Source organism: Protopterus annectens, chromosome 8.part0, assembly GCF_019279795.1.
Source record: "Protopterus annectens isolate FY-2018-M chromosome 8.part0, PAN1.0, whole genome shotgun sequence".
NCBI classification, from domain to species: Eukaryota; Metazoa; Chordata; order Ceratodontiformes; family Protopteridae; genus Protopterus; species Protopterus annectens.
This window is the reverse complement of record NC_056741.1, coordinates 57804997-57821102: the sequence shown is the minus strand read 5'-3', so window position 1 is coordinate 57821102 and position 16106 is coordinate 57804997. Positions and strand designations below refer to the sequence as shown.

Sequence of the window (16106 nt, the reverse complement as noted above, 5' to 3'; positions counted from 1 at the left end):
GTTTTTCCTTGTCAGGTCTGTGAGGGACAAATATTCTATAGTACCTGCTGTGCCTAAGAATGCCCTCACCTGCTTTTTGGTAACAGGGGCAGGCCATGCCTGAATGGCTGCCACTTTGGCAGGTTCTGGCCTGATGTTATCACTCCTCACTCTGTCCCAGGTAGGAGACCTTTGCCATACCCACCTGTCACTTACTGGGCTTAATGGTTAACCCTGCCCTCTGCAGTCTGCCCACTATATGCTGAAGGTGCCTTTGCCAGGAATGGCTGTAGATGGCAATATCATCCAGGTAAGCAAGGGCAAAATCTCCTGCTAGGATATGACCCACCAGCCTCTGGAAATTCATTGGGGCATTTTTTATCACAAAGGGCATCTTCTTTAACTCATACAAGCTGAAAGGAGTCACAAAGGCTGACCTCTAGCATTGGGAGTCAAGGGCACCTGCTAGTAGCCCTTGGTAAGAGCAATAGTGGTCAGATACTTAGCTCCATCCAGCTGCTCTAGGGCGTCATCTGTCCTAGGCATGGTGTAAGCATCTGACTCTGTGTGACTATTTAGTTTCCTGTAATCCACACAGAATCTGGTGCTGCCATCCTTCTTTGGTACCAGCACCACTGGGATGGCCCAGGGACTTCTAGACTCCTGTATTTACTCTCACTTCCAACATCTCCTGTATCGCCTCCCTCAGAGTCTGTTTGACTCTCTCAGAAACCCTATAAGGGGCCTGTTTAATAGGCCTTTAAGGTCCTTTATCCACATGGTGCTGCACCAAGTGGAGTGCACCCTGGTAAGCCAGTAAACATGCCCCCAAATTCCTGTAACACTGATTGGATTTCTTGAACATGGGTAGGGGATAGCTGCTGAGGCATTGCTACCCCTTCCACTGAGGTGTCAGTCTGAGCCACACTGAGGAGATCAGTCACCGCATCCCCCTCAGACTCCTCCTGCCATCCACTCCAAATACTTGGCATAAGGGCCTGTCTATCATGGTAAGGCTTCATCATGTTAACATGGTACAATTTGTGCCCCTGCCTAGCAGTTCTACCATGTAGTTAACATCACTGACCTTCCTTACAACGTTGAAGAGTCCCTCCCAAGCTGGCTGTAATTTATTCTGTCTGAGAGGAATGAGAACTATCACCTGCTGCCCCACAGCATACTCTCTGGCTCAAGCATTCCAGTCATTCCAGACCTTTTTCTGTTGTTGGGCTCTTACCAGGTTCTCATGGGCCAAGCCCACGAGCTCCCTAAGCCTTGTCCTGTGGTTTAGGACATATGCCACAACAGACTCCTTCTGGGATTCACATTCACCCTCCCACTCATTTTATTTATTTTACATTTGTTGACTGGGAAAGTCCAGCTGGACACATGTCCATTTTCAGTGGAGGCCTAGGGAGAAAAGCTCCATTTATATACGATACACGATCATGCTGCTACAGACTAGTAACTATTTACAATACAGAGATAAAACACTTCTAGTACATTATGGTACATGGCAGACATAAATAAATGTTGTGCATGCATTTGTTTACAATTTATAGATGCAATATTTTGCAGTTATGCTTTCATAAAGTCACATTAGAATTAGAAACTTGGTGGGAAACTTTGGTCTATGACTATGTAAATAGTTGTTTCTTGTATACTTGTCTTTACCCAGGGGCAGTACAGCAGCATAGCCAGTTGTTTGTAAGGTGGGTTTTTAGGAGTTTTTTAAATTGTGTAGTGGAGGTATTGGATGTAAAGGCAGCTGGAAGAGAGTTCCAGAGTTTGGAGATGTAGTAGCTAAACAGAGATTTCACTCATCATGAATGAAAATTAAAGGCCCCCTCACCCTATACACCAACTCAAAGGGTGAAAAACCTGTGGATTCCTGTGGCACGTCTCTGTAAGCAAATAACAGATGTGCAAATATTTGTCCCACTCCCTCATAAGCTGGTCTACAAATGCCTGTAGCATGGTCTTCAGCATAGAGCTTAACCTCTTCACAAAGCCATTAGTCTGGGGGTGGTAGGGGAGTTGTCTTTAGGTGCTTCACCCTGCAGCGTGCCCACAGACAAGCCAGCAGGTCTGACATGAAATTGGAACCTCTGTCAGTATTTCTCTTGGGAAACCTACCCTGCTGAAAATCTCTAGTAAAGCATTTCCACCTTCTCTGGCTTGATGGAGGACAGATCCACCGCCTCAGGGTATCTAGTAGCATAATCTGCTACCACTAGGATAGACGTCTTCCCTGTGGAACTTGGGGGGTACTCAGAGGCCCCACAATATCCATAGCTACCCTCTGAAATGACTTCTTAGTCACAGGCAAAGGCATCACATGAGCTGTGACCTTGTCTTCTGCCTTGCCAACTGTTTTTCACTGCTCACAGATCCTGCCCTGTTACATCCCTTCGAGGCCAATAAAATGATTTATTTATTTTACATTTATTTATTTTGTTTTGTTTAAAAGTTCTGCATAATATATTTCCTGGTACACTTTATGCCCGTATGACCTGCAAAGGGAATGTCATGGGCTATGGCTAGACGTGCCAGATGGTAGGCTCTGGGCACTACCAACTGCTGTATTACCTCATCCTCTAGCCCTCCCTCAGGGGTCCACTCTCTGTACAGTAACCCTTTGTTCCAGTATACAGAATCCCCTTTTCCTTGAGAATCAGGTGCCTCCCTATTTACCTCCCTCAAGCTTTGTAGTGTAGGATCTGAAAGCTGAGCCTGTCTCAACTCTCTCTTTGTAACCCTTCCCAGCTCCCCTTCCATAGAATGTCTGGTATCCTCTGACAGTGGTGCCTCACTGTCAGCCTGGGTACTACTACTCAGCTCTGCCCTTGCAGTCACTCTGTCCAAGGGAATATCAGTACCCATCAGCAGCTGGGGCTCACCAAGTCTCACTGCTACAGGGTAGCTCCCTCCCTGAAGTAGCCACGTCACCAGTTCTGACTTCAGGTGTGCGGTCTGTCTAGGTCTCCCCCAGGCTAGCAGATCCACATGCCTGTCTCCCAGACTGACCGTGTCACTGCATGTACACTAGGTGCTGCATTATCAAAATAATTCCCTATCAAGACATCTGCAGGGATATCCTCAAACATGCCTACTTGCTTGCTTCCTCTTCCACACTACCAGTCAAGGTGAACCCTGGACAAAGGCATTTGGAATAGGATCCCTCCTAAGTCTCTGAGTGCAGTGGACTGCCCAAGCAAGGACTGCTCCTCTTTAACCCCTGCAGGCTTCACAATGGTTATATCAGAGGCTCTCTCTTGGCAGTGGCCTGTTTTCCACCCCCCCAAGATCAGACATAAACTCTGCTGGTAGTTTGGTACCCCTGTTGTCTCCAGACTACTTACCAGTGGAATTTTTTTATTCACACTTGCTGGCTCCCCCACCTGCATCCGTGGACATCTATATGCTACATGGCCCCACTGGTTACATTTAAAACATTTAACCTTTGATCTGGCTGTGTACCTGAACTAGTGGCTTTACCTGTTACTGGCAGACTCTGTTGGGGCAGGTTAGGCTGCCCATCATGGGTTTCCTTATATCCATGTGCAGCACTGGGTATCCCTTTCCTGTGCAGTGATGCCCTGCTTGCTAGGTATAGGTCTGCCTTTTTCCCCAGTCATCTGCAGAGTTGCATCCCCAGTCTGCCAACCATATTCTCGTGTCCTCAGGCAAAATGTTAAAGGGCTTGTTCCATCAACAAATGGTCTGCCAGTCCTTGCAAAGTGGTAACCTGATACCCACTCACCCACCTATGAAAATAAGTGGTTAGTTCAGCAATATAACTGCATACACTTTCATCTGCATTGCGTCTATGCTCACAAAAACTTTTTCTGTAAGCTTCAGGTGTTAACTTAAAACATTGTAATAAACAGTGCTTCACCTTTTCATAATCTAAACAATCAGTATCAGACAATTTAGAAACAACAGTTACATCTTTACCATGGAGTAAGGGGATGAGTAACTGTACCTAGAACCCTCGGTCAACATTATACTTTTTGCAGACTCTTTCAAACATATGAATAAAGCTATCAAAAGTATCACCTTCTTGATACTGAGGAAGACATTTACTGGCCTTTATTGCTTCTGGGTTACAGTTACTCCCTTTCCCATTACGTCTATGACCCTGGTGAAGAGTCAGCATTTCCTTTTCATGTTGCCTCTGCCTCTCATTTTCTTCAGTTTCCAGATGTCTCAGTCTCTCTTTTTCTTCAGCCTCCAAATGCTGCATTCACTCTTCTGATTCTAATTCCAGCCATTTGGCCTTCAGTTCTAGTCTGTTTAACTCCAGATGGATTTTCAAGTCCTCTGAGGAAAATCTGGACTGTCCTGTTTCTGACTGCTGTACATCCCCAATGCCATTGTGGTTGTCTTACAAGGTTGCTGGTCTGTGATGCAGCTGTAATTAAGGCTGCAATAATGTCTGCTTTACTCAGGCTGGCATGCCACAGTCCTTTGACTTGGCACATCTCAGCCAACTGGTTCCTTGTCAGCTTGCCATAATCATCTGCTGACATCTTGCCTGCTCTCCCTGACTAAGTAAGCTAACACAAAATAAATAAAACTATTGTGATATGAAACTCTGTCTTCTGTGTGGTTGCTTGAGAATACAAACACCTTCTTTAGTGACCACTGTTGACAGTCTACAGGAGTTCAGTATCCACACCACTGAATCCCAGTATGTGATGTGGTGATCCCACCACTGCCATCAAATAATGTGATGCCCACCACTGTTACCAATACGTGATGTCCCCACACTGGGCCAGTAATCAAAGAGCCGGAATCCTCACCACTGACACTGGAGAGAGACATACACTTGGAATACAGATGAATAAACTCAGTATTTCTAGATGTAGATCTTTCTGTATCAAGTACAATTTCCCTTAAGAGCACACAGGGAGCACACTCTGCTGAAGGTCTGGATGTCTCTTTATTTGTCTCCCTCCAGGTCCTCAATAAGACTCCCTGCTGGTACAGCTGTAGAGTTAGGTCCTCAGCAAAATGTCCAAGCCAATTCCTCAAGCAACCTTTCTGTAAACCCAGTGCTTTGTGTCCCTACCCCAGGTAGCTGACACATACACACACACACACACCATTGGGAAAGGCTGGCGCAGATTACTCGGTCTACGAACTTTGTTTAGACTATAAGGTACTTATCACTGCCACCAGTTAGTACTATAAGGATCTTGCAAAGGGTGTCCAATTATACTGTGAAATATTAATACTATTATAAATGGTAGTAGTTCACCAAGATGGCTAGGCCTTCTGGAGTGGCCCCCAAAGTGTCACCAAATAAATATAAGCACTCTCCAAGGTTAGACACTTTCTACAAGGACCAGACACAATAAATGTTTTAAATATATTTAATAATAAAAGTACATGAAAATACTAAATACAGTAAACTCTCAGTTAACTGGAACTCAAGCAACTGGCAAAAAAAAAATCAAAATAATACAGTACAATTTTCATGTGTTGCACTTTGTTTTACCCCCTGCAGAAACATACCTTACATTTTTAGAATTTTAGTGTTTTAAAAAGGAAGATAGGAATAAATCTCCTCTATCCCCAACCTGAGAGCAAGTCAAACCAAACAAATAGCAAGTATTAGTCAGACCTATTTAAATAGCAACTCTCAAGCAACCAGAAACTACAGTTATTTGGCATATGCCAATCCCCATGTGTGCTGGCTAACTGAGAGTTTACTGTATATATTCATAGTAACCACAGAGTTCAAATCACAGGAAATATTGAAAAGAACATTGATGGACAGACTCAGATAAATAAAAACAATATCTAAACTAAGCTTCACTATATTCCTGACTGAATCTAAGAGAATTACTGTTACTTACTACTGCAAGGCAAGATAATATGCATACACTTGGAATACAGATGGGTCTTTCTATTCAGGGTCCCCAAACAGAATACTCAATACTCTGAGATTTTTCTTTGTAATATCTAAAATATAATTTCCAAGAGGGCTGGCAGAATGACCTCATCTGGTCAACTGACTCTAGGTTCTCACAGTATTTCCCTTTGAAGCTGAGACAGGAATTTAGCACAGATGGCCACAATACACATTCAAATGTTTATGGCAGTGCCTGCAGCCTCCCCTTTTCACTGACCTAATGGACAAAGGCTCTTCCCCAGGCCCAGCATCTCTGTTCCTATTCAGCACTGTGAGCACATTTTAATGGTTTATCAGCTCATTTACATTTCCTTTATTCTTTTTAAAGTTAACCTCTACTGTGCCAGTATCCTTTATTAAAACATATACATTTAATTCAGCTGCAAAAATACATGTACATTTCTCTTCATTTCAGCAGGGTGCACTGCTGATGCATTTCAACACAAGCAAAGCTCACAAATACATTTTCAGCACAAGCATCTGTACAAAATCAGTTTGATATACAAATGACATACAGTTCTAATACATTTGCAAAACAAGTATCATGTATAAATCAGTTTGACATTCAAAGGATATATCATTATTTACAAAACTCCAGGAGGCTATGCTGGCACCTGCCCACATCATCACAGGAGGAACAAAGCCCAACATATTAAGAGCCCCCTGACCAATTTAAACAGGCAGCTAAGAGGGTTAATTAATACTTCAAAGCCTAAATTTGAAGAAAAAATAGCTTCTCAGGTGAAGGACACCCACAAAGCTTTCTACAGCTATATCCGTAACCTTAGAGGAAATACACAACAATGCACAGAACGTATTGTAAATGGCATCACCCACACTGAAGCAGAAACAACGCTCCTGCTTAAAAGTGAACCTGCAAGCTACCCTAAAAATTATAGATCAATAACTTGCCTTCCAAAGATGTATAAACTACACACTGGAATTGATGCCAACAGAGTTTATATTCATTTAGAAGAAAACTCAATTATAGCAATAGAACAAAAGGGCAATAAAAGAAAGTCATACGGAACAAAGAATCATTTGCTGTTAAATAAAGTCATAGTGGAGAACTGGTAAAAAGGGGAAGAATCTAAGTATGGCATAGATTGACTACAAAAAAGCATTTGACAGTATCCCTCAGTCGTGGATAAAAGAGTGCTTAAAAATGTTTAAGATACACCCTACACTGACTGATTACATTACAGTGACCATGAAACAGTGGCAGACCACTTTGCAATTAAGAAATGATAAAGAATAAATTATTATCCCAGGATAAAAATTCAAATGGGGATATTCCAGGGTGACTCTCTGTCACTGCTGCTATTCTGTCTTGCCCTTAACCCACTAAGCTGTCTACTTAACCGCTTAGGCCATGACTACAGTTTGGCTCCTAGAAAACAACAAAGTGTAAAGACTTCTCATCTTCTCTTTGTTGATTTAAAACTGTATAGCTCATCAGATGAGGAACTGAAAGCACAACTGCAAGTTGTCAAAACTTTTTCAGATGATATAAAAATGGCATTTGGCCTTGATAAATGTGCAAAAGCAACCTTTAAAACAGGAACACTGCAACACCAAAAAAACATCAGTTTGGGACAAGAATGTGATGTAAAAGAACTTGAGGAAGAGTGAGTGTATAAGTATTTGGTTATTGAAGGATCAACAATAAAACATAAACAAATGCGAATAAAACATAGTAAGGAATACTTTAGCAAACCTCTCAACTGTACCAATTTTCGCAGAATGTCCAGAGTTTTGCCTCAAATATTTAGTCTGTTCCTCATAAAATTGTGGTTTTCTGGCAAAACATTGAGGGTTAAAGTCAGAAAATAATGGCAGACATTTGCTTTTCAGACTTCATACCCTTCAGAAAATTCATGTTAATGCAAAACCTGTATTTCTATCAATTTATGAAGTTTGTAAGAGCAATATTTAAAAAGTGTCCCTATTTTTGGGCCTTTGTCCCCCATTATTGATGGCTTTGTCCAGATTTATTGCTCTTAGAAGTTGAGATGTATGTTTAGAAGACTTAAATTAATCCTGAAAACAGTGTTGACATCTAGGAACAAAATTCAAACTATGAACCAGTTTGCTTTTCCTGTCTTAACTTACAGTTTTGGACTGATTGACTGGCCCCAAAACATGTTGGCTAGATTAGACAGGAAAACAAGAAGGATGTTTCATGCTCCCCAAATGATTTATAAAAATCAGTGCATACCAAGATTATATATTCCCCATTCCAAAGGAGGAAGGGGCCTCCTTGAAATTGATTACATGTACAAATCTATAATCATGGGACTGCATAAATCTCTGCTGACCTCACCCAGCCCAAATGTAGTGATAGTTTTGAAACATGAGGAGAATAAATCTAAGATGACTTCTCTGCTTAGTCTAGCAGAAACATATCAGCGTCAAGCAGGAATGGAAATCAAACCAGAAGTAGATAAATATCAGGCAGCAACTGAATGTGCCAAAAAAACAAAAGAAAGAATATAAGATGAAGGACCAGATGAGAAGGCAAGAAATGTGGAAAATGCATAAATATAGTAGTAAGTATAGAAAACTTCTGGAAGAACCTCATGTTCTCATGATCGAACACAGGAATGATTAAGGAGAGGCAAATTCAAACTAAGAGATGAAAGGTTAATATTGGCAGCACAAGATTGTGGGGTACATAAGGTAGGTATTAGGCTATTGGCCCGAGGGCCTGCATAAGCCTAGCCAACAAGGTTCTCTGGCTTACACCACCCAAGAAAGCTGTTTTCCTGTGCCATTGTTGAGCAGAGACACAGAAGTGATCCCAGGGGTGTATTTCCTATTTCTCATCCACTCATCAAGACTTTTCTTGAAGAGTGCTAATGAAGATCTTTGCTTGACATAGATGGGTAGCCTGTTCCAGAGTATGGGAAGTCTCTGGGACAGGAATCTATCCCTCCAGCATATCCTGTTTATTGTGGTGACAAGGATCAGGTCCCTAGGCCATGTAGCTCAGAGGGACTGGGATTTCTTTAGGTGTAGCATGTCCAACAGCTCTGAGTTTGACATAGCTTTATATGTTAGGCAGAGATCACCTCGGAGTAGGCGATAAGCTATGGAGTAAAGCTGGAGCTTTTTGAGACAGTCAGTCTAGGGCATCTGTTTGAGGCCAGTAATCCTCTTTCTGAGGTACTTCTGTGGCCTTTGCAGCTGCTGCAGATATCTTGTGAGGTACATTCCAAAAGGGGTGTTGTACTCCATAATGGGTCTAATGAGTTTTGAGTAGAGGGGAACAATGACCTATTTTTTCCTGGATGAGAACCCTTTTATGATGAGGTGTGCCATGTAGAAGGACTTCCTGACTACTCTGGAAATGTGACTATCAAAGGACAGACTACTGTCCACCTGGGTCCCAAGGTCTCTTATCACACATTCGGTGTTAAGTGGACTGCTGTCTATGTAGTAGTTCAGGGATCCAGAGTTTTTACCAAAGGGGATGACAATGCACTTTTTGGCATTGAGCTTGAGGCCATGGCTCTGACACCAGGCATTTGTCTCAGCGAGGCCCTTCTGTAGGATTTCCACATCATTTGGGGACTCGACTATGGTTCCTAGTTTGCAGTCATCTGCAAACTTCATTAGCCAGAGGCCTTCTGTGTTAGCCTGTACTTCAGAGAAGTAGATACCAAACAGGAGAGGTCCCAGGACTGAACCCTGTGGTACTCTACTTGTCACTGGTTTGAGGTCAGATTTGGTGTGTGCAACTTTTACAGTGTGGTTTCTATCAATGAGCCAGTTGGCAACCCATCTTGTGATGTAGGGATTTATACCTAGTTTAGTGAGTTTAGCTATAATTCCAGAATGAGGGATGGTGTCGAAAGCCTTGGCGAGGTCAAGATAGGCTGTGTGAACCATCTTACCCTCATCTACGGCTTTGATGACTGCCTCAAAGAAATCAATCATGTTCAGGAGGCATGATCTGCCTTTCACAAATCCAAACTGGGTGGGATCCAGAGTTTAGAGGTTACCAATGTCTTTGTTTATGAGTTCCATGATGATACGTTCCATGGCCTTGCAGACCAGACTCGTCAGGCTAATAGGGCGATAGTTACCCAGGATCAGTGGTGGCTCCCCCTTTGTGGAGTGGGATAACTGTTGCTGTACGCCATTCAGTGGGCACAAAGCCTGATGTGAGGCTATGATTGAACATGGTGCTTAGGTGGGGAGCTAGTTCATTCTGAAGTTTGTGTAAAATGCAGCCTGGGATGTTGTCCAGTCCCATGGATGCTGTGTTTTTGGCTTTAGAGAGTGCAGCTTTTACCTGCGTAGTTGTGATTACAGGGACTCTGCATTCTTCCTGTATAGATATGGGCCCTTTAGGGGGTGGGGGGGGGTAACGTTAGCACTGAACCTATCTGCCAGGATGTTGGCAATATCAGTTGGTTTTGTAATTTTTGTGCCGTTGTGCTGTAGCTCAGAGCAGATCTGGTTGTTGTCATTGAGATTCTTGACATAGCTATAGAATGCTTTGTGGTTGTCCTTAGAATCAGTGATGACTTTGTTTTCATAGCTAGGTTTGGAGGATCTTATAAGGGATCTCAGCATCTTACTGAGGCTTTCCAGGGAGCTCCTCCACTCATGGGATTTTACTCTCTTCTGCAACAATTTCTTCCTTCTGTTGTACAGTTCATTTATGGCAGGGGACCACCAGATTATCTTCCTTTTTTTGGAGGACAGCATCTTGGTTCTGTTTGGGATAGCATGATCCATTCACTCGTGTAAGTGCTTATAGAGCGCATTTGTGTAGGATTCAGCAGTCATAACTGTATTGTCCATCTGCATGGGTGTCATGAAGTTCACCACTTCTGTCTTAAGAAGCATGAAGTTGGCTTTGGAGAAATCTTTTACTGTGGTTTCCTGGGGGCAGGATGTGGATATCAAGGGTGATTAGCTTATGGTCAGATCAGACCAATGAGGAATTGACTTCAGGTGTGGAACACCGGTCACTCATGTTTGTAATGACTAGGTCTAGGATATTGTTGCCCCTGGTGGGGGTGTGGATAAGTTGATCCAGGGCATTGGAGTTTATGAATTCCAGAAAGCGCTGTGTGTAGGAGTTGGTACATAAGTAGTTTTCCCAGTAATGGTGGGGTAGTTGAAATCGCCCATTATTAGGGCATTTGGTTGAACCCTAATATTTTCCAGTACATCAAGAAAAGAGGAGTGGGAATCTTGGGGCATGGTGGGGGATCTGTAGCAAGCTACAATTTGGATTGCAGTTTTGCCAGAGTTAGTTGCAGTTCAACTAGCCTGGAGTTGTGGATATCCTTAATGAATATGGACACACCTCCACCTTTGGTGTTCCGGTCCAGGTTACATGGCCGAAAAGTGTGGTATGAGTTATAGCCTGGTACTGCAGGGGTGCTCTCTGAAGCCTTGAACCAGGTCTCAGTCACTGCACAGATATCAATGTTCTCCATTTTAAGGAGTGCCTCAAGTGAGTGCATTTTGAGATTTAGACTTCTAGCATTGAGTAGCATTACCCTCAGTTTTTGCTTGCCTGTTTCTGTTACGGTGGTGAATTTGTCATTTGAACCTTGCCTAAAATAGGCACTATAGGGGCCGCAAGAGCCTTAGCCAGGATCCGGAATCCCAGGGGTGACAGGTGCAGGCCATCTCTGGCAAAGTATTGTGGCCTGTCGACCATCTCATCCCAAGCAGACCAATACTGGATCCCCCTAGAATGACACCAGAAGCTCAGCCAATTGTCTTTGTACTGCGTTATCATTCTGGCATTTCTACTCAGGGATAGGGTCATACCTGCCTGGGCTACAAGATCAGAGAGCTCTTCCATGTCACTTTTCATGTAGTCCAGGGAGGTACATCTCAGGTCGTTCACACCAACATGGACAATGACAGAGTCATATTTGTACTTACTGTGGAGTGACCTGAGTGCATGGGTTATGTGGCGGATCCTGGCACCCAACAGGCAGCTGGCAGTAACCTTCTCCTTGTTTAGCCTGGTGAGTGGGACATCACTGTGCCTGACTATAGAGTTACCTATGACTAGTGTGCTGGATACGTTGTTTTGCATTATTGGCTATGGCTGAGTGGCACACTGAGTCTGTGGGCTGTGTCATTTGGGTTGTTTGATGGGTGGATGTTGCTTGCGTTTTTGCTTTGGAGGTCTCTGTTGCTTGGGCAGATTATTATTGAGAGCCTCTGCGAATGTTTTTGTGTTCTATGTGTGGATTTTGGTGGTGTATATTTAGTGAGACTATGTGATAAATGTGGTGTGGTGCAAGTGTTTACCTTCTCCTCTTGTCAAGTTCGGTCTTGGTTGGAGAGAGCTTTACCTCCAGTTTGGCTAGATAAGTGCATTTCTCACAGGTTGTAGTGTTGGGAGGTAGAAGGAGAGGGTTGTCTGTGTACATGAGGCAATTTCTACATTGCCCCAAGATGCCCAGATGCATCAGATAGACAGGAGAGAATACTGGGAGCTGACCCTTGGACATGCCTGAATAAAAAAATATTTTCCTCTAGACAAGTGAGGAAAGTGAGTACAAGAGCTGTTTTTCATTAAGCAAGCAAGAAAAGTAAGTACCAAAACTGTTTTCCTCTAGGTAATGAGGATGGTTTAGTGCTGTAGTAATTAATAGGTTATTTAGTGCTTACAACAAGTTCTGAACAAGTGCTGAGCACGAATAAGCAAATTCAAGTGTTAAAACTAAGAATCGGTATCTGCACTAGACTAGTTACAGGAAAGAAACAAGTGCAAATGCAGGCTTTCAAATCAGAAAGTTGAGAGAGATGGAAAAGATTGTCCAAATGGCCAATAACTACAATTTCTGGCCAGAACCACTCCTTATATGGTAGACAGATTACCTTGTGTTTTACCACTCCCACTGACAAACTAGAAGGCTTCCCTCCAACACAGAAAGGTTTGGGGGGCTCAGAAGCTTACATACAGTCCTGGATACAGCAAATCTGTAACCGGACTACACTAGTTACAGGAAAGGTAGGAAACAGGCTTACAGTTTTTTTTTGTTTTGTTTTTTTTTACAGAAAAGTAGCTAAAACAGCAGTGCTCATACCAATACTCATTGGTTTACAATGTCCTTTGAACATGTGGGAGAAAAAGACAAATGTAGGTTTTGTAAATGAGAACTGGAAACAGTTGCACACCTTGTTGGTTGTGATGTACTGATGGCAAACGGACTGTATACTGAAAGGCATAATAATGTGGCGAGATTGTTGCACTAGGGATTGTGCAAACATTTTGGCATTGAAGTGGCTGAAGAACACTGGAAACATGAGCCACAAACCATCCTAGAAAATGCTGAAGTCTACATAACATGGGATCACCCATTACCAACAGTTCAAAAGATAGATGCTAGAAAACCAGATATAATGGTTCAAGAAAAGAGGGCAAAAGTAACATTAATCATTGAAGTCACCGTACCCAGTGACTATAGTGCTATGCATACAGACGGACACAAAGTCATAAAATATCAGGATTTGCAGACAGAAATGAGAGGAATGTGGAAGGAAGATACCCAGACAATTCCAGTAGTAGCAGGAGCAATGGGTCTTATAAAAATGAATCTACAATTGTATTTAGATATGTTACCAATACATGCAACCCTGTACGAATTGCAGAAGGAGTCATTAATGGGCACATTGCAGGTGCTGTAAAGAGCACTTCTGGCTGACATCAAAGATTGAAACAATACTAATTTCATGAACTTTAATCGTACTTTGACTTAGGAATGGGGTCCATTCCTGTCATGGTATTAGAAACACAAATGACTTGGATATATTAAAAAAGGGAGAAACCAGAGGTCATTGCCAACCTTTTGACTTACAGGTTCAGCTCAGATTTCTTCTATAATATATAATATTATATAATATTGTATATTATTATTACATAATATATATAACATGATAGTCCAAAGGAAATACCACATACCACAATACCCCCAACCATTATTAGGGGAACAGACCTTCAGTGCAATTTCCAAACACAAATACACTGCATTGATGGGCCCAGATAACATCACAGGATGCTTACTAAATAGTCTGAAACATGACCGCTCTGGTCCATTTAAACCAATTTCATCTGGAGTGTACAGTTAGGTTTTGTGCCCAAGGAATATGGAAGATGGCTACAGTCATTTACCCTGCACAAAGGAGGTCCAACCACCAATCCGGGTAACTACAGACCTGTAAGTCTGACCAACTGCATGGAAGGTCATGGAAAGAATACTTATGGACATAATAAATCAGGGCAAAGGTAAACTGCAAACACTGAAGCCATCATCGTTTGGCTTTGTTAAAGGAAGGTCACACCTATTAAATCTGGTGGACTACGTTGAGAGGGTCGCCAAAGCAATGGATGACGGCAAGATTATGAACACAGCTTACCTCGACCTGGCCAAAGCTTTTTATACAAAACCTGGCTCAGGCATTACAGTCAAACTCATTAAATTAGGTATAAACCATTTTATCACCCACTGGATAGCCTAATGGCTCACTAATAGGACCCACAAGGTCAAAACAGGTAAGGCTACCTCCGTCGGGAGGCCAGTCACTAGCAGCATCTCCCAGGACTCAGTACTGGGCCTGCTCCATTTTGGCATCTGTTTTTCTGAAGTGGAAGCTAAAGCTGAAGGTTTATGTCTAAGTTTGCATATGTTTGCAAGCTAAGGGTAATCATAGACTCTCACCTGCAGACACTCGCATTCTTCAAGAAGGCGCATCTCTGACTAACAAATGGTACCAAAGCCATGGTCTTAAATTTAATGCTAAGAAATGTATAATTGTACCCTTTGGTAAACCAGTCATCCTGGCTAATTATCAAGTTGGCAATATACCCCTGAGAGTTGACCCAGGAGTCAGGGATCTGGGTATGCATGTAGACAGTAGCCTTACCTTTGACCACTAGGTGGCATGAATAAGTGGTAATTATTCCACTTTACTCTGCCCTTATCAGACCAATCATAGAGTACAATCCTCCTTTAAGTTAGGTACCTGACCAAGCAAATGCAGCAACTAGAGCAATCTCAGACATTCCTTACAAAAAGAATACAAGACGTAACAAACTTGCCTTATGCAGAGTGCCTAAAAGCCCTTTCCTCCTCTATTTAGACTATTGTAGTTTGCTGAGGGGTGAGCTATGCCTGGCTTACAAGGCATCTGCAAGTCCTACATTTATGAATCTCCTGTATATTCGTAAGTCAAACAGTATCAGAACCAGAAGAACAATTCTACAAGTATCAGCTCTTCCAAAAGGACACAGACACAGTGAAATTCTATTAGCTCTTTCGTTCTTTTATAATAATCCACACAAGGACTTCATCAGAATCTAGCAAACAACTCAAACTTACTCAGTCATGTGGTATACAAACAGCCAATTAATGCCTGTCCTTAAGCAATAATAGGTTTAAAAAGTTTCTGAACCAGAATACATTGCATCAGATTTAAGGCAATATACAGGAGATTCATAAATGTGGGGCTTACTATTTCAAACTTTTGTGCTGACAAGAGACATTTAACGTTAATATGATCATTGAGACCTATTGCTGTGCAATCTTTTCTATGTACACATAGGATGTTCTCCTAAACTTTTGCCAAGTCACTATTACCTAGAATGATTTGTCTTCTAGGATTTCTTATATTATGTTCATGTTTGCTGTAATTGGTGAAGGGAATGCTCTTCTAAAGGTAGAGTCTGAGTATTGTTTTGGAGTGGTTGTGTAAATTTCCACCAATATTTGTTCCATTGCCACTTTCCCTCATGCTAAGAAGAATGATATCAGAGTTAAGACTCCTTTAGAAAGGTGGCATCATTGTTTGTGATTCTGCTCAGTCTGATAAATTGTCCCTTAACAACTCCATTCTTCATATGGAATGGATGCATACTCTTCTTATACAAATACTGGTTAACAAAAATTTCTTTTTTATGGATTTTGCTGTCCATGGTGTAGCTGGTCATATCCAGCTTCAAGCTGATATCCAGATAGTTAAGCTTGTTCCCATAACCACTCATGGTGAATTTCAAAAAGACTGTGCAGCTGTTGAGGTGGGAGTAAAAATGTTTAAATTCTTCCTCGTCACTTTTCAGAAAGAAGACCAAGTAGTCTATGCATCTCCTGCAGAAGATGACCTTGGAGAACATAGGGTCCTTGTCACTTTTCAGAAAGAAGACCAAGTAGTCTATGCATCTCCTGCA

The 16106-nt window shown here is 42.3% G+C and overlaps 1 protein-coding gene across 1 annotated transcript in view; it reads left to right on the top strand.

Annotated features, from left to right (window-relative positions):
• The window catches only part of LOC122808140, a 524042-nt gene extending 508408 nt beyond the window's left edge, over positions 1-15634 (top strand). The window contains exon 16 of the mRNA XM_044079110.1: positions 15541-15634. Coding sequence (XP_043935045.1) covers positions 15541-15634 — 94 coding nt within the window. The remainder of the gene's footprint in view (positions 1-15540) is intronic.
• The last annotated feature ends 472 nt before the right edge of the window (positions 15635-16106 follow it).